Source organism: Muscardinus avellanarius (genome assembly GCF_963383645.1).
Source record: "Muscardinus avellanarius genome assembly, chromosome: 8".
Taxonomy (NCBI): Eukaryota; Metazoa; Chordata; class Mammalia; order Rodentia; family Gliridae; genus Muscardinus; species Muscardinus avellanarius.
The window spans coordinates 85,949,700-85,972,945 of NC_137794.1; the positions used below are offsets into that span (position 1 = coordinate 85,949,700).

The 23,246-nt window shown below is 40.6% G+C and overlaps 3 protein-coding genes across 3 annotated transcripts; 2 read left to right on the forward strand and 1 right to left on the reverse strand.

Moving 5' to 3' along the window:
* Window positions 1-751: 751 nt before the first annotated feature.
* Window positions 752-1,780, forward strand: LOC308265900 (trace amine-associated receptor 7a-like; the record flags this gene model as incomplete). The annotated part of the gene is given in 2 exon segments (XM_080699880.1): window positions 752-1,051; window positions 1,055-1,780. Coding segments are annotated over 2 exon segments (1,026 nt in total).
* An 8,527-nt stretch (window positions 1,781-10,307) lies between these two features.
* LOC308265899 (trace amine-associated receptor 6) lies at window positions 10,308-11,345 on the forward strand (the record flags this gene model as incomplete). Its single annotated transcript, XM_080699879.1, has 1 exon — window positions 10,308-11,345. One exon carries the CDS (start codon window positions 10,308-10,310, stop codon window positions 11,343-11,345), a length of 1,038 nt encoding a protein of 345 aa, XP_080556005.1.
* Window positions 11,346-21,996: 10,651 nt separating this feature from the next.
* TAAR5 (trace amine associated receptor 5) lies at window positions 21,997-23,010 on the reverse strand (the record flags this gene model as incomplete). The annotated part of the gene is made up of 1 exon (XM_080700210.1): window positions 21,997-23,010. One exon carries the CDS (start codon window positions 23,008-23,010, stop codon window positions 21,997-21,999), a length of 1,014 nt encoding a protein of 337 aa, XP_080556336.1.
* Window positions 23,011-23,246: the final 236 nt, after the last annotated feature.

Consider the following 23,246-nt stretch of genomic DNA (forward strand, 5'->3'; position numbering starts at 1 on the left):
TCTATTTTAACCCCAATCAGTGCTGGAAGGAATAAAGCATATTTGAAGAGTATTAGTGATAGTCAACATGGGAATGAGTAATAAATAGTTCTTAAATAAATGAAAACTCAGTCGCCAATAATTAACTAGAACAAACTATGATTTTCAAATTCTGAGCAAAGGTTTGTCAGGACAGGTATTAGTTCAATTTCCATTTCATGAAAAGATCAAGTGTCATCAGCAAATTAGAAGGGCATAAATTTGGTTTTGACCTAAACATAATTATTTAAAAGCCCTTGCACTATAGGGATTCAATCTTAAGGGCTTCAGATATTTGAAATCATTAAACTATTTTCCTGAGGGGGAAGAGTGTTTTGGGCATTGCCCTTGCTTCGTTAAATTACGATAAGCATGCTAATAAAAGGTAGGACTCAAACATACTCACAGAACAGACCATCCTTGTAACAAGAACCACTTCCCAGACATGAAAAATGAGGTAATAGCAAAGAGGTATTTTAAAACTAGAAACAAGCAGCATTGTGTGTAATAATGAAAGTTGATTGCTTGCATATTAGGAAAAAATAATTTTATGAGATAAAGATATGATTCGGTTTCTCAACACACAAAGATGTGCAAGTACAAAGGGAAAAAAAACCAGCCAAATGTATGAGCTAATATTGACACATTTTTCTTTTTTTAGGTGCTTGAAAATCATAAAAATGTATTTGATCAGAGAGGATGCCAATATTCTCAGATATCAAAACTGAGAATCATGAGTGATCTGACCTCTCCTGCAGCTGTCCAACTGTGCTACGAGAACTTGAATGGATCCTGCATCAAAACGCCCTACTCCCCGGGCCCCCGCCTGGTTCTGTACTTGGTGTTCGGCTCTGGGGCGTTGCTAGCTGTGTTGGGAAACCTCCTGGTGATGACTTCAGTTCTTCACTTCAGGCAGCTGCATTCTCCCGCCAACTTCCTGATCGCGTCCCTGGCCTGTGCCGACTTCTTGGTGGGAGTCACCGTGATGCCCTTCAGCACCGTGAGGTCCGTGGAGAGCTGCTGGTACTTTGGGTAGAGCTACTGTAAATTTCATTCTTGCTTTGAGGCCTCATTCTGTTATGCTTCTATTTTCCACTTGTGCTTTATCTCCATCGATAGATACATTGCTGTCACTGACCCTCTGATCTATCCCACCAGGTTCACTTTGTCCGCTTCTGGCACATGCATTGCCTTCTCTTGGCTCTTTTCCATTGTCTACAGCTTTGCCCTTCTTTACACGGGGGCAAATGAAGTTGGGCTGGAGGAACTAGTAAGTGCGCTCACCTGTGTGGGAGGCTGCCAAATTGCAGTGAATCAAAATTGGGTCTTCGTGAATTTTCTATTATTTTTTGTGCCCGCGCTTGTGATGATAATTGTGTATTCCAAGATTTTCCTCGTTGCTAAGCAACAGGCTAGGAAAATCGAAAGCATGAGCAATGAGACTGCAAAGTTATCAGATAGCTACAAAGACAGAGTAGCCAAGCGGGAGAGAAAAGCAGCCAGAACACTGGGTGTGGCGGTGCTAGCGTTTCTGATCTCATGGTTGCCGTACTTCATTGATAGCATCATTGATGCCTTCCTAGGCTTCATCACACCCACCTATGTCTATGAAATATTAGTCTGGATTGCTTACTCGAACTCGGCAATGAACCCCTTGATTTATGCTTTCTTCTATCCGTGGTTTCGAAAAGCCATCAAGTTGATTGTCACTGGCAAAGTCCTGAGAGAGAATTCCTCAACAATAAACTTATTTTCTGAGTAGGCTCTTGTTTTAGATTGGAGAAACTGAAAGGACATTCGCAACAGACATATCACAGTGAAAAACAATTATCATCTATGTGCAGGGTTTCCCAAAGTAAGATAATTGAATTACACTTCAAGTTTGACCCAAATGCTTCAGTTCAGGTGCAGAGGTCTTTAGTAACTGTGACATCAAAACCCAGTTGTAGTCCAAACAGTATGGCCCCAGAACCAGAATTGCCAGGATTCCAGGATCAATTCTGCCTATGATTTGGGCTGCTTAGCTTTTCTTGTATCTCACTGGTTTGTAACCCCTTCTGGTAGGTTCCATGAGAAACTTTAAAAATAAAAAAGATTCAAAAGGAGTCTGCACAGTCTGGGTCCATATCTGTGAGTCCAAAGGTGTAATTTTGGAGTCACGAGAAATGAATGAACAGATAAACTAATTATAATATCAGTCCAATTATTTGTAATAATAAAGATAGTTGACAATGTAAATAGCAACATTCATTTACACATTCACTAATTGTAGAATGAGTATTTCTCTTTTAGGAGTCAGAAAATAAGTGAAGTTACTTTAAATATTCCTCCTCTCACAAAAGAGATTGAGGCCCAGACACTACAGTCAAGATACTTAGAGCTATTGGAAGCACAAAATTTTTATATAAATTATTTCAGAGAAACAATATAATTGCCATAAAGAAAAGCATAAACAGAGTTCTTTAGAAACATTATAGTCATGAGAAGGAATACTATTTAATAAATGATTGTTCAATAAATGTTGATTGACTGTTAATAACATTTAAGTGTTCAACATCCAAATCTCTAAATTTTCAGTCATGCATAATTATTCATTTAAAAATAGTATTTGTGTTGTAAAAGATTATTTTCTTTAAGGCTCATAGGGACCATTTAGATAAACTGCATTTTTAAGTACTAAGGCAGAATTGGTACACACACTAAGTGAAAAACCAAGATCTTGATATTTTATATGACTTGATCATTTAGTTCATGTGCACCCCTTCTTCCTAACCAGATATCCATTCATCTAAGCATTGTTGAGATGACAAATCATATTTAACTTTTCTCTATTGATATCAATTCATTATTATGTATAAAAATATGATCACGTTTGCGCAATATATCCACTTTTAGTAGCTCATGGATTTAACGATCCGTTGGTATTTCTCCATGTAAAAAGTTTAAAACAAAAGAGATTCTGGAAAAATTTTTATGTAACTTCCCATTTTTAGGAAGCAGGTTGTTCATCCTGTCAATTATTTTCTGCATTCTAATGACTTGTTGTGCCTATTTAGTTCCCCCAAAACAACTGTTTCTCAGGAAATATCTTTTTCCCCTCTTTATGCCTCCAGCAGGGACTTTCCACTATACATGGAATATGGTCAGTCAATAAATGTTGAAAAAAATTTGTGTGTATTTCTTTTAAATATAGAAAACCTTTAGTGAGTTAAAATATGTATGATCACATGAAATAAATATGACTCTGTATGGATTTTTATACATCTGGGTGATTATCAGACATTATTGTGGATAATTAAATTTAAGTTTGTGACATTTGGTGTGAGTCTGGTTGTCCATAGGACCAGGACTGGGCCTTGCAGGGACAGCCTGCAGGTTTCCCCACACCAGCATTGATAACTGGTCATGATGCACCCTCCTCTTCCTGAGGATTGCCTCGACTCTCCTTTCTCCGATGGGTTGTGCTGGTTCTAGAGATCCATGGCCCTCTCTCCCATACTCCATTTTCACTGTATACTATACTTCTCAATTACTCATGGGGGAATTTATGGTACTTCAGTGGTAATTATGATTTTAACTGGAATTGGAATTCTAGTTCAGAAAGAAATCCCTCAGAACTGTATAAGTGTTTCTACACTGCCTTACAGGACCTAGTGGGATGATGGAAAGTTTGATGATCATTTTCTGTCTTAAACTAGCATTTCCCTTGGTCCCTGTTCCAAGGAGCTTTTATGATTTTCTTTTTATATTTGACTGAGTTTAGTGCCTGCATTTTCCATTTGTTCTCCTTGCTCTTGGTTGACACTTTGCTTTTATTAATTTATTACCACATGTTAGTTGCACATATTAATGAACTTCAGTGTGATATTTCTACATGTGCATGAAGTGTACACTGATCAAAGCCAGCCTCCCCTTTTTTCACACGCTCTTCCACACGTGCCTGCACACACACACACACACACACACACACACACACACACACTTTTAATCTCTAGTAGTCTCTATTTTACTTTCAGATTGATTCCTTCACATTCACATATGAGGCTTTTCTTGCTATGCTGATAGAAACATTAAATTTGAAACCTTAGACCTTTCTCTAAGAAAAAAAAAGTTCCTCTAGAATTTCTTACATCCTGTTCATTCTTTTTATTCTCTCGAGTGGCTCCCTCTGAGACTCGGAATTTTTCTCTGGCTCTGTTGAGAGGTAAGAGAAAGAATAGCTCTTACCTCTCTGGCCACCATCTGGTGTGTGTGTGTGTGTGTGTGTGCGTGCGTGCGTGCGCGTGCGTGCGTGTGTGTGTGTGTGTGTGTGTGTTGGATTGCTTCTCATTTTTTTAATCAACTTGATGCCATCTGCTTTCTGTTTTCGAAGTATTTCAATGGGATTTCAGGAGCAATATATCTAAAATTATGTGCTCAGTTAGCTTGACAGGCTGATCTTCAGATTCAACCATTCCAACAGTTAAAATGTTGACATGCTTAAGTAGATATCTACAGGGCACATTACTTGATAAATATCTATTGTTGTGCTGCACCAGGCAAGTCCTTGCTGCTCCACCTGGCCACCCCCACGCCTCCCTAGCTTCCTCGTGATCCACAAGTTGGATGACCAATGCAAGGAAAAGGACAGCATGTGCTGGCCTTTCTCCACCTCTCAGACTAGACTCTTTCTGACCAGCCACTGTCCACATCTCGACACACTGGTTTTTCAGTGGTTGAATATCAAATCTGAATATTGATCCAGAAATTAATGGTCACATTCAAATAGTACTTCAACAGCAACAAATTTATTTTTGATCATGTAATCTTAAATAGGAGAAATTTAAGAACTGATTCAGAATTGCTACATGGTGGTTTAATTATCATTATTTACTTTTTTTTTTTTTTTTGGCGGGTCTGGGGATAGAACCCAAAGGCATTTTATCTCCGAGCTACACCCCCTGCCCAATTTTTTATTCTTTATTTTAAAACAGGGTCTCACTGAGTTGCGGAGGGCCTCACTAAGTAGCTGAGGCTGTCCGCGAACCACGATCCTCCAGTCTCAGCCTCCCAAATACTGGGATTACAAGCGTGCGCCACTACGCCCGGCTTCATTATTTACTTTCTAAAATTAAATGAGATCTCCAAATGCGTGATCTGATGATTAGGAAGATTTTTCAAATATTCAGGAAAACCATCAAAAATGAGACTGTCCTCCTCAGGGTCATCCTTCACCCCATCCAGTTAGGAGGTGTGGCCCATTCAATGTATCTTAGTTATGGGATAGATTGGATTTGGCACATCATGAACAAAACAGCTTTACTATTATATATACTTGTGCATGGGAACTTGCTTTATTGACTCTTCCTTCCCCTGTTTTTGCAACAATCTGGCCAGATTTCAGCTTTCCACTCAATTTCTAGGTTTATACTGGGTACGGTGGCACATGCCTATAATTCCAATACTTGGGAAGCTGTGACAAGAGGAACACAGGTTTGAGGCCAGTCTTAGAAATTTAGGAAAGTGCAGTTTCAAAATTAAAAAATAAGCCAGGTGTGGTGTAATCCCCACACTTGGGAGGCTGGGACAGGAGGATTGCACACGTTTGAATCCAGCCTCAGCTACTTAGTGAGGCTCTTAGCAACTTAGTAAGACCCTGTTTACAAATAAAATATAAAATAGGTATGGGAGTGTAGCCCATATCTAGAAAGCCTCTGGGTTCCACCTCCAGTGCCACCAAAAAAAAAAAAAAAAAAAGAAAGAAAAGAAAAAGAAAAGAAAAGAAATTAAACAACAAAATTTCAAAAAAGAACTAGAGATAGAGCTTAGAGGTAGAATTCCCCTGGGTTCAGTTCCTAGTACTATAAAATAAAAGTTCATTCAAAAGTTCATTTTCACTAATTACTACTTTACAGTCCTATCGTGTTTAATACTCTCATCTCCCTTCCCTGCTGCCATCCAGGCCTAGGCCTTGTGGACCTAGGTAGGAGGACTCTGTTCCTATTTTTCATTTCTCCCTCCTCCCTCCTTTTCTTCCTGTAGCCCTCGCCCTCCAGGATAGTGCAAGAATGGAAAACAGAGAATATCGACACTGGGACAAAAGTTGTTCTCATGCTTCCTTTCGTAGAATCCTGAGGGACAATTCCCTTGCCTGGCAGCCATACGAATGCAGGTTTTGTGATGACATCCCTGCATGTGACCCCTTTGGGCGAAGCCTGCATACCACACAGATCCCTGATGCAGGGGAGCTGCTTCAGTAGTGCTCTTCCAGCTCCTGTTTATACCTGTCCTTGAGAAGAAACCTTACAGTCTTTTGCATATGGGGTCATTCTGTCCAGGGGACCACATCATTAAAGAAGGTAGGAGTGAGATGACTCAAGTTTAATTCTCTGTTTAGGTTTCTTTACTCCCTAGTCTTACTGACTTGCCCCATGTCCATTCTGAACAGAGGGAAGGTAGAATTGGGGAGACTGTTGAGAGCAGAAGTGGAGTGATAGGGAGAGAAGCCTATGCCATCACTGGTCCAGGTGGCAAAGGTGCAGGTATTCCATGTGGCCTAGGAAGCACCCGAGAGGCAGTTGGGCTGGTCCTTCTTGCAGGTGCTTGGTGTTGTTCACCAAGTGTCTGTGACATCCCATGGGAGCTGAGGAAGATGTTGAGAGTTCAGAGCAGAATAACCACAGGGCTCAGGTAAGTGGGAAGTGGGGAACGGCTGCTTCAGAGATTCCTGAAGAATTCGGGTTTGCATTGTATGAGCCTGACATGATTTGGATGTTCAAAATACGGAAGTCACATCCTGCAAGTGGAGGTTATAAACACATTTGGAATAAAATCATTTGGTCCTTTTTCGATTCTATCTTCTCTTTTACTGTAATCCATAGAAGCAGAGGAGGGTGGAGTGAGGAATGGAACACCAGGCATGTCCTTTCCCTAAAAGCAAGCCCATAAGCTCATACCTGCTTCCTGGAAGTGGCGTTGGGGGTGGGGGAGAGAACAGGGATACTTAAGTAGGTATGGGTGGGAGTTTTAAACTATAGTGCCCTAAAACTGAAATTTTCAACACTCAAAGTGACTGGATAGATATGTGTCATGCCTGAGAGACCAATGTGCTCATTGGAGCACTCTGGGAGCGCTGACTGGAGAAAAACGATAACTTGCTATTTCTCACCACCCTCAAAGTCTTCCACAACTAGTGTGTGTATATTTTTAAGGAGTACTTGTCAAACTCAAATGGATTATGTGATGAATCACGTTGACTCACTAATGCACAAACTTATGGAACTTACTAGAACATTACTCAAATTGTTTTCCTGTAATCAATGTCTACTGCTCTTCAGTCACACTGGAGCACTTTGACCCCTCCTGCTTTGTGTCTGGCTACCTTGAATCCATGGAGACAAGATATAAAATGTTTCTCTCCTCTTCCTCTCATTAACAGTTCTCTGAGTTGGGCACTGCCATGGCCATGGGGCATCATTATCACCTCTTTTTCTTCCCTGGCTCATAATGAGGAATCTTTCACACTCTCAGTCCTGGGGGAGAAGGTCTAGTTAGTGGACTTTTATTTTAGAAGTGTCTTTGAGGAGTTCACAACCTGCAAACTAAAGGTCAAGTGCAGAAATGATGCTGAAAACTTTAGCTGATGCAAGACAGCCAAAAGTTTGCCTGCAAATCTTGCCCTGGGTATTAGATTCTAAAACTCCTGGGAAACAGAACTTCTGCCTTATTTTTGTATGATCTGTTACAAAACTATTTACTGAAGATGGTCTTGTGAATAACACTGGAAGGGGATTTGGGAAGAGCCTCTAATTACATTCTACCTCAGCACTGGGCAAGGTGCTCTTTATGGCTTAAGCCCCAACATGAAAGTATAATTAATCTAGACTTCTATATCCAGTTAAGATGATACAATAAAAATATAGATTGCTAAAAATCTACAAATATTGAAGCAATATTTTTGTTTAATGTCATTTTCAGTAACTCCTTTTGCTGAATCTTCCTGTCATGGTGCTTTATATCACAAGCTTTTAATAGTTTTTTTTTTTTTACTTTTATAGTGCTTATCACCATTTGAATCCATATATCCATCTCTGTACTATTTCATTCTATGTTTCCTTCCCTCTCAAGATCTCAGGCTTCATAGGAATAAAAGTCTCATGTGTTTTATTCATTACTTTATACTCAACTAAGGCACTCACAAAATATATCTTGAGTAGATAAATTAACTAATAAATCTCAGAACAATGGAGGGAGACAAAGTTATTTCTCCACCCAAAATGGCAGATATCATTGAATACATTTTTACAGCCTCAAACAATGGTCTCAGTAGGTAAGGGGGTTGATTTTTGCATTTATAGGATACTTACAAATGTTAGGAGATATTTTTAGCTATCACAACTGAGGGGATTTACTGACATCTAGCAACAGGGATGCCACTAACCATCATACAAGCTACAGGACAGCTCTCATCTCCACGTGTTTATCAGAACTCAAATATTAGTAGAGCCTAAGCTGAGAAAGCTGGATAGAGAATTTTGTCTACATAAGAGGTTAACGTCTTTCACAAAGGTAGATGTTCAAAAATTATTAGGAGAAATCTGAAAGAATATTTGGTTAACAGTGTTAATTTTATTGATTAGTGATTTGATGACAAATTGAATTATTAAAAAATACTTCCCACTCTTTATAATATACTAAGAAATTTCCAGGTATCTCTAAGGTCCCAGCCCTGTACTTCCACAGACAATCTTATTTTCAGTAAAGCTGAGAAATGCTTCCTAAGAAATCCATTTCCATGTTCTCACTTTCTGTTTATCATTTCTTTTTTGACATTGGGGGCAAAAAGATCAATAACCAGCCAGAGGGTTCACTGCCCATTTGTCATGTGGCTGGACAGATGTTTTCCTAGCGATGATGTCTTGAGAAGAGAATGGTCTCTTTTCTACCAGCACCTCAGGAACGCTGGTATGTGTGACACTATGTAGCTTTTTAACACTTTTATGTCATAGATTTAATGGACCTCAAGTTTCCACTACTGCTCTTTATCTTTCTCCTTGCTGATAGTCATGCAATTGCATGAATTATTCTTAATAGGATAGGAAGAGACAAATTAACCTTTGTTAATTAACCTTTGTGTTAGTGCATTCTAATGATACATTTATGCCTGCATACAACATGGGTGTGTTTCCCTCAGGATCCCATCCTCTTCCCTCCCCTTCCTTGCACATGTTATTGAGATTGCTGTTGATTATTATAAATATGTACATAGCATTATTTAAACTAAAACCTTCATGCCATCTCTATCTGCTCTCCTCCTTCCCAGAAGCTCCCTCGATTACTCTTTTGGAGGCTTTACTCCTTTATCTGAGGGCTTTTTTGTTACTCAATTTCTTTCATGTGAGAGAAAACATACAATTGTTCACTTTCTGAAGGTGGCTAATCTCACTAGCATAATATTCTCAAGTTCTACCTATTTCCCTGAAAAATTATGGAACCAGCCCAGATGTCCATCAACAGATGAATGGATCACAGAACTGGGGTATATACACACGTGGAATTTTGTTTACCTATAAAGACTGTGCCATTTCCAAGTTGATTCTTAGATTCCAAGTTGATTAAAGCTAGCATTCTATTGTATCTTTGTAACAAAAATCTAATAAGGAGGCTAGATCAGGCCATGGTTACAAACAGGGAAATGGGTCAACTCTATGCCTGAAGAAAAAAGAAATCTTTGGCCTAAAATACATATTAGTAATTTAATTTAATGTATAATAGAGACTTATTTGTTAAATAACTTCCCTAATAATCACCATTGAAAACTATCTTACCATTCACACCTTGCACTACAGGGATTCGTTCCATCCAGGGATTTTCCTCTTAATGGCTTCTATTTAGCTGGAAGGACCACATCCTTTCCACCGTAATGCAAGACAGACAACATAGAGATAAATCTGCAAGAGGTAATCCACTGACTCCCGTGACGTTTCCTATCAGTGATTGTTTCTCAGAGGAACTTTCCAAGGTGAGCATAGAATATAAAGAGATATTTATGAGTTAAATTTTTATCAAATTAAAAAAATGAGCCATTTGTCACTCGAAATCAACTTCCAGTAACTTTTTACAACAGTCTTTTTATTGCAGTTCTTTTCTAGAAAATTGTTGGAATTGATAACAATGGGAAAAAAATTAAAAAATTATAAGAGAGAGTCTATCTGATCGTTTATCCTGGCATCCTGCTGGATTGTATAGGTTCAGACCCTACACTCTTAAAATTCAAAGGCACGATTTCTGCACAGGCAGACAGCCTCACCATGAGCAGCAACTCGTCCCCACCCGCAGCCCCGCTGCTCTGCTACGACAACGTAAACGGCTCCTGCGTGAAAACCCCCTACTCACCTGGCCCCCGCCTGCTCCTCTACGCCCTGTTCGGCCTGGGCGCCCTGCTGGCCGTGCTGGGCAACCTCCTGGTGGTCACTGCCATCCTCCACTTCAGGCAGCTGCACTCCCCCACCAACTTCCTGGTGGCCTCGCTGGCCTGCGCGGACTTCTTGGTGGGGGTCACCGTGATGCCCTTCAGCATGGTCAGGTCGGTGGAGAGCTGCTGGTACTTCGGGAGAAGCTTCTGCACTTTCCACACCTGCTGCGACGTGGCCTTCTGCTACTCCTCCCTCTTCCACCTGTGCTTCATCTCCATCGACAGGTACATCGCCGTGACCGACCCCCTGGCCTACCCCGCCAAGTTCACGGTGTCGGTGTCGGGGATTTGCATCGGCCTCTCCTGGGCGCTGCCCCTGGTCTACAGCGGCGCCGTGTTCTACACCGGCGTCAATGAGGATGGGCTGGAGGACTTAGCCAGTGCCCTCAACTGCGTAGGAGGCTGTCAGGTAGTTGTAAATCAAAACTGGGTGTTGATCGATTTTCTATCCTTCTTTATACCTTCCCTTGTTATGGTAATTCTGTATGGGAATATTTTTCTTGTGGCTAGACAGCAGGCTAAAATGATTGAAAATATTAGTAACAAAGAAGAATCCTCTTCAGAGAGTTACAAAGCCAGAGTGGCCAAGAGAGAGAGAAAGGCCGCGAAAACGCTGGGGATCACCGTGGTAGCTTTTATGATCTCATGGCTACCGTATAGCATTGATTCCCTAGTCGACGCTTTCATGGGCTTTATCACCCCTGCCTATATTTACGAGATTTGTGTTTGGTGTGCCTATTACAACTCAGCCATGAACCCTTTGATTTATGCTTTATTTTACCCGTGGTTTAAGAAAGCCATTAAAGTTATTGTGAGTGGTCAGGTTTTCAAGAACAGTTCAGCTACCATGAATTTGTTCTCTGACCAAATATAGGCTGTTGGGTTGAGGAAATTGAAGACATCTTGAAAACTTCCAAATGAAATGAGTTTTTAGGAAATTGAGGGAGACTAGTAAGGAAGAATGAATAAATTGCTCTTCCTTCAAATAGTATCAGTGTTTTTCATTTTTGTTAAGATGTGCACTTCTCTTTTATTTCTCCAACAATATTACCTTGACTAATATACATTAATTTACCACTTCATTGCTTCAAAGCTCAGTGTACTCCACTCTGTGCAAACTGTTTCCCTTTCTTCTTTTAATCCACGGACTTTTCCTTTGTTCTGTTATGTTCCCCGAAAATATCCTGTTCTCCTTTGATTCTCTTGTTTCTTTACAAAGCTTTCTACTTGATCCCAGCCTGCTTAATATTTCATGCATAAATAGCCTTCACTATGTTCTTGTTTTCTTTTGCTTTTTTTTTTTTAATTTACCAAAAGAGCCTCTTGGGTAGCAGTTTAGTCTGTTCAAACTTTTGGGAGACCTCAGACTGTGTAGACATCTTCTGGAAACATGTGCTGTGATTGTCCAGTAAGCTACTGCCCTTCAGAGTCATTATTTTCCCTCCCAAGATAGGAGGCGAAGCCATTGTATTCCACAGAACGATGTTAGGGGGATGATGTGGGAGACATTAGGGTGGCTATGGGGGTGATGTTGGGATGATAATGTGGCGGCTCTTCTTGCTACCGCAGAAAATTGTGTAAATAGTTTGTATGAATAGAATCTTACATTATACAACTCTGTTTACACACACTGAATATTACTTGTTCATTTAAGAGGAATTGCTTTTGATGGGAGGCTCTAGTTTTCTCCTTCTGTAAAGAAGCTTAATCCAACCAAGAATTTGTAAGTTTTGGGGACCTTATGGAATATAAATCAATAATATGCATTCAGGCACTTGTCTTTTTTTTCAATTATCAAATGTGAGTCATATACCTACATTGATTGAAATCAGGAATCAGTGTTGTGGACACAGCTAAGAACATCCACAGAAGTAATAACATCCCACCTTGATCTTTAATAAATTTTGATTCTGGCAAGAAGCAATGTTGGTCATTGTGGACATTTTTATAAGGAAAAATGCTACTTGGGCAGATGGTTAAGATTGACATCATCTAGGCCTGGTGACACATGCCTGTAATCTCAGTACATGGGAGGCTAGCTTGAAGAGTTGCAGGTTCAAGGCCACCCTCAGCAAGATGAGGCCCTCCACAACTTAGTGAGCTCCTGTTTCAAAGCAAAAATTAAAATAGGGCTGGGTGTAGCTCGGAGGTAGAATGCCCCTGAATTCAATCCCAGTACTGCACACGCACATACACACACACACACACACACACACACACACACACACACACAAGATTAACATCAATAGCGATAAGTCCTATTGATATATCAGGATTGTTCCTGGCATTATGTGATGAGAATGGCCTTTTATCTCTATGATCTTCCTTCCACAAACATATACCCAGCATAATCATAAGAAAAACTGTAGACAAATCCTCATTAAGGACCACATAAAATTCCTGGTCAGTACTTCTTAAAACTGTTAAGGTCATCAAAAATAAGCAGAGTATGAGAACTTGTCTGATCCAGAGGAACCTGAGGAGAGAGCACACATGTGCTATGAGGTCTTAAATGGTTAAGCTACCACAGAAAAGAGATATTAGGGGAAATGAAAAAATGTAAATAATGAATCAGCTTTTTATTGGTACACTAAGGTATTTGTTATGGTTTTGATCTGAAATTTCCCTACAGTCTCATGTGTACTGCGGTAAGACTTTTTGGTGATGCTTGCATTATCGGGGTGAGGCTCTGATCTCATCTGTGGACTAGCCCATGGATTAAGCATTTTATGAATTACTATACCTCTATCATATAGATTAATTCATTGATAGATAACTAGTGGGAGGTGGGGCCCAGTTGGAGGAAGTAGGTCACTTGGGAGTGTGCCCAGAAAGGGTTCTCTTCTCCCTGGCCCATTCTCCCCCAACTCTGATTCCCAGCTGCCATTAGCTGAATCACTTTCCTCCACTAAACCCTTCCACCATGATGTTACACCAGAGCAACAGAGCCAGGCAGCCATGGTCTGGATCCTCTGAAACCACAAGCCAAACTGAATCTTTCCCCCTCTATGTTATTATTGTCAGGTATTTGGGTCATAGCAATAAAAACTTGACTAACACAATATAGGTTTGTTAATTATTACAAATGTACCATACTAACTGAGATGATAATAATGGGAGAAAATGAGAATGAGTGTATAGGGACTCTTTTCTTTGTAGCATTTTTATAAATCCCTAACTCTTCTAAATAAAAATACCAAAAATATAGGGCAAGCCAGGAATAGTGGTGCATGCTTGTTAACCAGATTTTGGGAGGCGGAGACAGGAGGATTGCGGTTTGCAGATAGCCTCAGCTACTTAGCGAGGCCCTTCACAATTCAGTGACTCTGTTTCAAAAATAAAAAGACTAAAAAAATAGGGCTGGGAGTGTAGCTCGGAGGTAGAATGCCCCTATGTTCTATCCCCAATACCACACACACACACACACACACACAAAAAAAAAAAATAGAACACACAATTTTTGTTTAATGAATTTCCAACTTATCCATGTATCCATGTGAGAACAAGACGGCATGTATCTCTGTATTATTCACTCATTTATCCACTCCACAGATGTCTTTGAAGACTCAGTGTGTAGTGTGTAGTAAGTTCTGGGTTTAGTGTGATTGGGAATGGAAAAAAATAGAATGCAGAATGTCTAGTGGGAAAATCCAAGATGCCAATGATTATTTCTCTTGGAGAATGCCACTATCTGTTGCTATGTTAAAGGCTCCGAGAAGTCCTGTTTTAACAAAAACCCATCTGACCTTGTTTAGCGTGCTAAAAATGTGTTTAGTCCAAAGACCTATTTGGGGTGGAGGATGAATAGCAGAACAATTGTTCCAGGAAAATGTTTATGTAACACTGTTCTGTATTAATGATTTGATACTTATGAGATACATTCCTTATTTTGTGTTTTAATCTATAATTTATCAAGTTCAGTGTGTATTTCTAAAGAATAGAAATGGTTTTCCAACTCATGTTATTATAGTGACTAATAATACTCATGACATGCTTGTTGTCAATTATAATATAGAAAATAAATTATATGATATGTAATATATGGCATATGGTATGCTGTTGGAAGAGAGAAAGAAAGCCATGGGCTAAAAATGTCTCAGAAAATTTCATGAAAGACTCAGAGTATGGCTTGAGCATCTATCACTTGTTTTAACAGAAAGAAAAAAATTTTTTAGAAATTAAATTTTAGAAAAATAAAGGAATTTTTTACACAGAGTAAGTTTTCATGAAATGTATAAAGTCAGTGGCACACCGAACACAATTAAGCACACAAAAGGAATAGCCAAAAATCTTAAAGAAGAGAATTTTAGTAGGAGAACCACAACCAAACAATCAATCAATCAATCGATCAAGATATTATTTTAGAGCCAATAACTATACTACCCAGTACGGTAGCCATTTACCAACATGTGTTTATGGAGGGCCTGAAATATGTCTAGTCTGAATTTAGTAATACTATATATCGCTTTTCAGCCATCTGGCTAAGGTCAAGTGAATTGAATTATATATAAATACAAAGACTTTGTACAAACAAAAGCATATAAAATCTCTCATCAGTTACATGTTGAAATGATCGATTTTTTATAATATTGGGTTAAATAAAATATTATTTGAACTAATTTTCTCTAACTTCCTCAAATTGTCTACTAGAAAAGTTTAAAATTACATACATGGTTCATATAATATTTCTATAAGACAGTTATGCTCTATAGAAGAAAAAAACAAGAACAAATTCTTCCCCTCAAGAGCTTAAAAGTTTTAGGATTCTAGCCCTAAAGGACATAAACATAAACAATTCAATAAAAATATGTGAACAATGATAAGATTTAAATATTTATCTACCAATTGATGTGTAAAAGCACATACATAACTTACATTAATCCTATATTTTATCCATTTTGCTGATGAGGAACCTGGGTATCAGAGAAGCAAAGTACGTTTGCAAGAAATTATATATCTGGTAAAAACTTTGTCAAACTTCAAACTCAGCCGGGTGTGGTAGCACAAGCTTGTAATCCCTGCACTTGGGAGGCTGAGACAGGAGGATCTCACAGGTTCGAAGCCAGCCTCAGCTACTTAGTGAGGCTCTCAGCAACTTAGTGAGACCCTGTTTCTAAATAAAATATTTAAAAAAATAGGTCTGGGAGTGTAGCCCGGAAATAGAAAGCCCCTGGGTTCTACCCCCAGTACCACCAAAAACAAAACAAAACAAAACAAAAAACTTCGAACTCAAATCATCTGACTTAAAACCCAAATTAAACTCTCTATATGAAAATGAGAATTTTGGAAAAACAAGTAGTACTATCACAAAGAAGAAGAAATAAATAAATGCAAGCTCTATGAAAAACATGTAGTAGTCAGTGTTTGTCCTGTATGTTAGTGGTTCTTGAATGAATTTTAGATGACAGTCAAATGGAAAATATTGAACTCTATGTATTCACACCTTCCTCCCCCCAAAATTTATGTAATCACAAGTTTTAAACATTTAGTATTGTATTCTGGATGTTCCCAAACTCTTGAGGCCATGAATACACTGTTTCCAAGTAGGGTATAAGCTAGACCTGGTTAATGTGCAACCACCCTCCCTACCTCTGTGGCTTAACACTAGAAAGGTTTATTTCTTGCTCATGTGAAGTCCACTGAGTCTGAAACACTGTCCTGGGCAGCAGTCCTTGACATCGGTGATACAGGCTGATTTGAAAGCAAGCCTCCATCTATCTATTCATCTATTCTTTTTCTGAGTCTCCTTAAAGGACAGCGTATCAAGGCAGCCTATTAGCCAGAACCTAGCAGACAGCCCCACCTACTGGCTGGAAAATGTAGGGCAGCAAGTGAAAATCGCAGCGTTTACCAGGACCACAGGCTTGCTTAGTTAAATGGAGCATCATGCTGTGTGGTAAGGCCTCTCAGGATTTGAACTTGGCAGAAATAGATATAAACAGATTCAAATGTGTTTCACTTAAGCAATGATGAAGTTAAAATGCAGTGATTGTGGGATTTGGCTTGGTCACTCCAGCATGATAGAGTCAAAAGTGTTGTGACTCTCCTGATAATGTCTTTTTGTGGTTCCAAAATGGCCACTGGAGCTCTGGCCAAATCACACATGTTCCTGGAAGCGGGGAGGAGCAAGAGGCAGGAAGAGAGGTTTTATGCGTCCTTATTCAACACTTTCAGCTCTGTTGATGGAAGGAAAGTTCTGGCTCTGTGGAGAAAGGATGAAATGGTTATTAGGGGAGAAATAAGCATTTCTGCCACACAGAGTAATTTGCAAAATAAAATCTAACAAGAGAGAATAAAAATTGTTGAAAAAATATTCTCAAAGGTGTTTTTACTACCAGTGAACTGGTAAGGGGGGAGAGAATGAGAGAGAGAAAGAGTGTACTTGGGAGAAAAATAGCCAAAGTTTTCTCAGTTATTTCTCTACTGTGTCTGCCTTTCTTTCTCTTCTCTCTCTCTCTCTCTCTCTCTCTCTCTCTCTCTCTCTCTCTCTCTCTCTCTCTCTCTCTCTTTTTCTTTCTATCTTGCGGTACTGGGGATGAAACCCAGGGGCATTCTACCTCTGAGTGACACCCCTAGCCCTATTTTTTATTCTTTATTTTGAAACAGGGTCTCACTGAGTTGCAAAGGGCCTAAGCAGCTGAGGCTGGCTTCGAACCTGTGCAATCCTCCTGTCTCAGCCTCCCTCCCAAATGCTGGGATCTCTCTTCTAAGTTGCTGAGGCTGGCCTCAAACCTGCAATCGTCCTGTCTTGGCCTCCCAGTGCTAAGCTGTATTTCTTCAAATAAATTCAGGTGAAATAACATTGCCTAAATCAAATATGAAATATCAAAGATATAAGTCGATATAGTGTTTGATATACATGATATGATATGAATTTGTATCGCGAAATAAAATGAACCCCACCCCCATTATGATTTGTTTGGAATGTCTCCCAAAGGCTCACATGTTGAAAGCATCGTCCCAATGCAGCAAGGTTCAGAGATGGGCCACGGCTGGGGGAGGGGCCGCTGGGGACGGGGCCTTGGGCGCTATATATGTTCCTGGATGTCTTCTATTTAGAATCAAATAAACTCTGTTCTTTCTTTCTCTTTCTTTCTTTCTTTCTTTCTTTCTTTCTTTCTTTCTTTCTTTCTTTCTTTCTTTTGGTTGTACTTGGAGTAGAACCCAGGGGCTTTTCCACCTCCAGACCTATTTTCTATTTTATTTGGAAACAGGGTCTCACTAAGTTGCTGAGAGCCTCACTAAGAAGCTGAGGCTGGCTTCGAACCTGTGCGATCTTCCTGTCTCAGCCTCCCCAGTGCTGGGATTACAAGCGTGCACTACCATGCCCAGCTAACTCTGTTCTACTTTCTAACTATATCTACTTCTACTTTTCCCAGCTCAGCATGCTGCCACGTTTCCCACTCACAGCCTGCCGGCCACCCGCACAGGATGCTTCGAGAGTCTGCACAGGCTAGCCCAACTAACCACCTGGACCGTGCTTGCCTCAGACTTGCATGAGGCTGGCTCTGGCCACCCTTCAGGTCTCATCATTGACATTCTTCCACTAGGAAGATCACTGCCTCAGCCAATGCTGGCAACTCTCTTTTATTCTGGCATTTAGCACATTTACCCTCACTTCTTTAATTGTATGTAGCAGAATATATTATAATCTTATTTATGTGTTTATTTACTTGGGTTTTTATCTGTCTGTCTCTGCTAATGACATGTAAGTTCCATTAGGCCAATCAATAAAGTCCAAAGAAAAGTATGTCAAAAACTGTGCTTGTTAGCACACACCTGTAATTCCAGTACTTTGGAGGCTGAGATAGAAGGATCACAGGTTCGAGACCAGCCTCAGCAGTGTAACAAAACTCTCAGCAACCTAGAAAGACCCTGTTTCAAATACAAAAGAATAAAGAGGGCTCAGAGTGCAACTTGGAGGTGCAATGTCCCCAGGTTCATTCCCCAGTACAAAAAAAAAAAAAAGCATTTCAAAAGACTCACTCTATAAAACAACTCTTTTCAGCCAGGCATGGTGGTGCACTCTTGTAATCCCAGCCCTAAGGAGGCTGAGACAGGAGGATTGCACAAGTTCGAAGCCAGCCTCAGCTACTTAGTGAGGCTCTCAGCAACTTAGTGAGACCCTGTTTTCAAATAAAATATAAAATAGGTCTGGGAGTATAGCCCAGAGGTAGAAAGCCAGTACAACCCAAAATAAATAAATAAATAAATAAATAAATAAATAAATAACTCTTTTCCAAAGAGTTTATAATAGTTGCGACAGAGTCATTCATACATATATTTTATTATGATTAAACGCATCATTGTTAATCATTTACAAAGAAATATCCCTATAACTAAACACACTATAAATAAATAAAATGAAACAAAATATAAATTTTTATTGGGCATGTAGCTCAGAGGTAGAACATCCCTGAGTTCAGTCTCCAGTACCCCTCCCAAATAAAAAATTAGAACACCAGCAATGGCTATGTATGTAGCTCAGTGGCAGAACACTTGCCTAACACTTATTAGCCCCTGGCTTTAATCCCCAGCAAAACAAATGAACAAACAAAGACACCAACATAACAAATTTTCAATGGTTTTTAATGACAAATGTGTATTTTGGGCTCGTGTTACAGGAAGACCCTAGGACAGTTGTAGCTCTGCTTTGGCTGCAGGTTAATTGCAATTTACACATCTGGCCCCATGTTTCCTTGGGCCGGGACTCCAGCTGACGGAGCAGCATTTTCTAGGATAGTCTGTTCTCCTAGAAGAGAGCAGACATACAAGAGCTGGGCTGTGCCCCGTGAGGACATTGAAAGCTGCTGTTTGAACGTGACAAGTGTCACATCGGCCCATTTTGCATTAATCAAAGTAACCCACACCGCCAAGCCCGACATCAGTGAATCAGAGACCTTAGTTCCTTCCAAGGCGAGAGTGAGTGGGGCGACTGTAGTGGGAGTACAACATAAAACAAAAAAGTGTAAAAAGAGAAATCTTTCAGTGGCAACGTGTGACAGTGCCCAAGGCTGGCCCTGGCGACTATGGCAAGCCCTTTCTCTTTGGGTACTGGTGGCTTCCCCTACAGTTCTGACTTTGCGGCCATCAAAGTTCAAAAGATGAGTTACGCAATAGGTAAAATGCTGCGTAGGAGAAGGGACCTTATTCTATTACTCACTTATTAGTGAATCCTCTTGATTTGGGAGAGTGGGACAGGGTCTCATTATGTTGTTCAGATGGGGCTTGAATTCATGATCCTCCTGCCTCAGACTCCCATGTAACTGAGACTGCAGATGTGTACCACCACACCCAGCAGACTCTGTGATTCTTTTTTTTTTTTCAGTACTGGGGATGGAAACCAGGGGCATTGTACCTCCAAGCTACACCCACAGCCCTATTTTTTATTCTTTATTTTGAAACAGGGTCTTACTGAGTTGCAAAGGGCCTAAGTAGCTCAGGCTGTCTGCAAACCGCGATCCTCCTGTCTCAGCCTCCCAAATGCTGGGATTACAGGCGTGCGCCACCACGCCCGGCGACCCTGAGATTCTTTAAGCTTCCTTCAAAACTAAGTGTATACAACAGATATGCCATACACAAGAGCAATACAAAGTTTCCTTGCTATGGAAACTGCCTTGCTTAGGACCCTTATCATATATGACACTAGGTCCCACGTTATATTATACTTAAACACATATATACTCATACACACACATCTATTTACCCTCATGTGCTCAGACACTCAGATGTATTATATATTCACTCATACTGTCAGCTGGGGTGAGCTATAATGGGGTTAATTGAGTTTTAAGAAAGCAATATAAGTGAGAGATGTTTAGACAAAAAAATAATCTATCCTACAATTTGAAACTATGCTGATATATTTGGGCAACAGATTTTTTTTTAAAGAACAAAACCATTCTAAATGAGAACAAAAGGACCAATAAATGACTGTGCTTCTCCACTCATTTTATTTCTTTTTATTCTTTTATTGGTGCATGATAGTCTCACAGCATAAGAAAACTCTTGAGGAAGACAAGAACATATCAGGTGTTGCCCATCAGCAGTTAATAGCGAGAGCTGACTGCCATGTTCTCTGTCCACGTCAAATCACAGAGCTGCCATGCTTGGAAGGATTTCCTGGTGTTCACATTTAAAAGAGATTCTTAATCAATGGACCCAGGAACTTACAGGGGAAAAACATTCTATCTTTATGTTCACTAACCTCTGACTGCCTTCCTTTCTGAATGAAGGGGGGAAAAAAACACAGTGATATTAGAACAACCTCAGATTTTTGTCACCAACAGAAACTAATATTTTTATATTGCAATATAGTTGCTGCAGATATTGTGCAATTTCATCTATGACCATTACTGCTTTGAATTATGATTTATTGCATCTGCTGCAGATTTTATCTGATGCTTTCAGAAAGCACACATATAATTATACTATAGACTTAGTTATTTCTAAGATATTTGATCATTGTATTTCAAAATAATTTTTTCTTTATAATTCTGTTTGTTTGTTTGTTTGTTATTGTTTGCTTTGTTTTATTCTTTAGGTACTGGGGATTGAACTCAGGGGCATATTACCTCTGAGCTACACTCCCAGCTCCTGGGAATAGAACTCAGGAGCATCCTCCAAGCTATACCTCCACCCCTATTTTTTATTCTTTATTTTGAAACAGGGTCTCACTGAGTTGTGGAGGGCCTCACTAAGTAGCTAATTCTAAGGCATCAGTAAACTGCGATCCTCCTGTCTCAGGCTCTTAAACACTGGGATTACAAAGTATGTACCACCATACAGTTGGAGGTCAGCCACAGCAACTTAGTGAGGCCCTCCACAACTTAATGAGATCCTGTTTCAACGTAAAAAAATAAAATAAAATAAAATGGGGGTCCATCTTAGAGATAGAATGCCCCTGGATTCAATACCCAGCACATCCCCCCATATAAAAGAATATAATACATTTACTCAGTGATCATAAAGCCTAACTTACAAATGTGTTTAGCATTTGGGCCCAAGAGACAAAATGCATAGTTTTAAAAAGAGACATTCGAAACACATGACTATGATTACACAATGTGAAGCAAAATTACGATTCAAAGTTAGATTATGTAATAGTTTAGCTTCAGGATACCACAGAGAGGAAACAGTACACCCCTGATTTTCTAAAATGGGGACACTCTGTGGCAGGGGAGATGGACAATTTGAAGGGAGAAGTCTTTCCTGGCTGCTGCATGTGGCAACGTCAGGGCAAGAACTCAGACATTTAGGCCTGGGGGCTCAGCTCCTCTCACCTCTGCATCTTAGCTGTTTCAAGGAAGCATTGGTTTTGGACCCAAGTATTTCCAACAAATATCTTCCCTATTTGTCCTTTCTCATATTCTACTATGAGAAAAGTGAATGAGAGGAGTGCCTTATCTCTTTCCAAGTTATCAAGTTGTTTTTTCCCTCCGCTTAAATCCTGGAAGCTGCCCACAAACCCACGGCATCACCTGTCACCCTTCCCACTGGATCCCTGCTTGCATCTGTTGAAGGAGTCATTCTTGGTAAAGATCAATAGTGGGTGTTCGTGGCAAGAAGATCTCCCGGCTCAGGACAAGTTTCAGTGCCTTCCTGAACCACCGGTAGGAAAAGACATAGATGATGGGGTTGCAGGCTGAATTAAAATAAGCAAACCAGATAAAGATGTCAAAGACCAGCGGTGGCGTGATGAAGTTAAGGAGGCTGTCCACCAGCGTGTCCACGGTGAAGGGTAGCCAGCACAAGAGGTAGATGCCCACAGCAATGCCCAGGGTCTTGGCGGCCTTCCTCTCACGCTTGGCCGCCCCAGCCAAGCTTTTGCTCAGGGTGTTGATCTGCTGAGCCTGCCTGGTAGCAACCACAAAGATCTTCACGTACAAAGTGATCATGATGAGGCAGGGGACAAAGAAGGCAGGGAAGTTTAACCAGCCCCAAAACTTATTGAACAGCAATTGGCAACTGCCCACGCAAGGCATCTCGTCCAGCCACTGGCTAAGTCCTCTTTCCACCACATCTGTGTAGAGGAAGAAGGCGGTGTAAGCTGCTGGTACCCCCCAGCCTGCTAAGATGTACCTGAGAGCCACCCTGACAGTGAACTTGGAGGGATAGAGCAGGGGGTCACAGATGGCACAGTGGCGGTCAATGGAAATGAAACAGAGGTGGAAGATGGAGGTGAGACAGAAGAGGGTGTCCAGGTAGGTATGCAGACGGCAGAGGAGGTCCCCAAAGAACCAGCAGCTCTCCACGGAGCGAACAGTGCTTAGGGGCAGCACCAGGAGCCCCAACAACATGTCAGCTAGGGCCAACGAGAGCAGCAAGAAATTGGTGGGCGTGTGAAGCACTTTAAAGTAAGACACAGAAAACACTACAAACAGGTTCCCTAGAACTGTAACCAGCATGCCTGTCGCACAGGCCAGGTAGATGGCCACCTGCACACCCAGCGGGTGGATCGTCCTGGGGCAAGACCCATTCACCTGGTAGCAGAATGCAGCGGGGGGCTCTTCAGCACCTTGGGTGGGGACAGCCCTCATTTATGGGTTCTGCTCTTCCAGAAGAGGTCACCTCCTCCACCCAAACAGAAACTCTTGTCTGTTAAACAATCAGAAAGTGAGATCAAGATGAGGAAACTAGCTAGAGAGAAAATAAGAACACAAAAGAGACTTTAAATAATTGGGGCAAGGAACCAGTAGAATAGTGGGAGGGGGCCGGGCATGGTGGCGCACGCGTGTAATCCCAGTACTCTGGAGGCTGAGACAGGAGGATCACG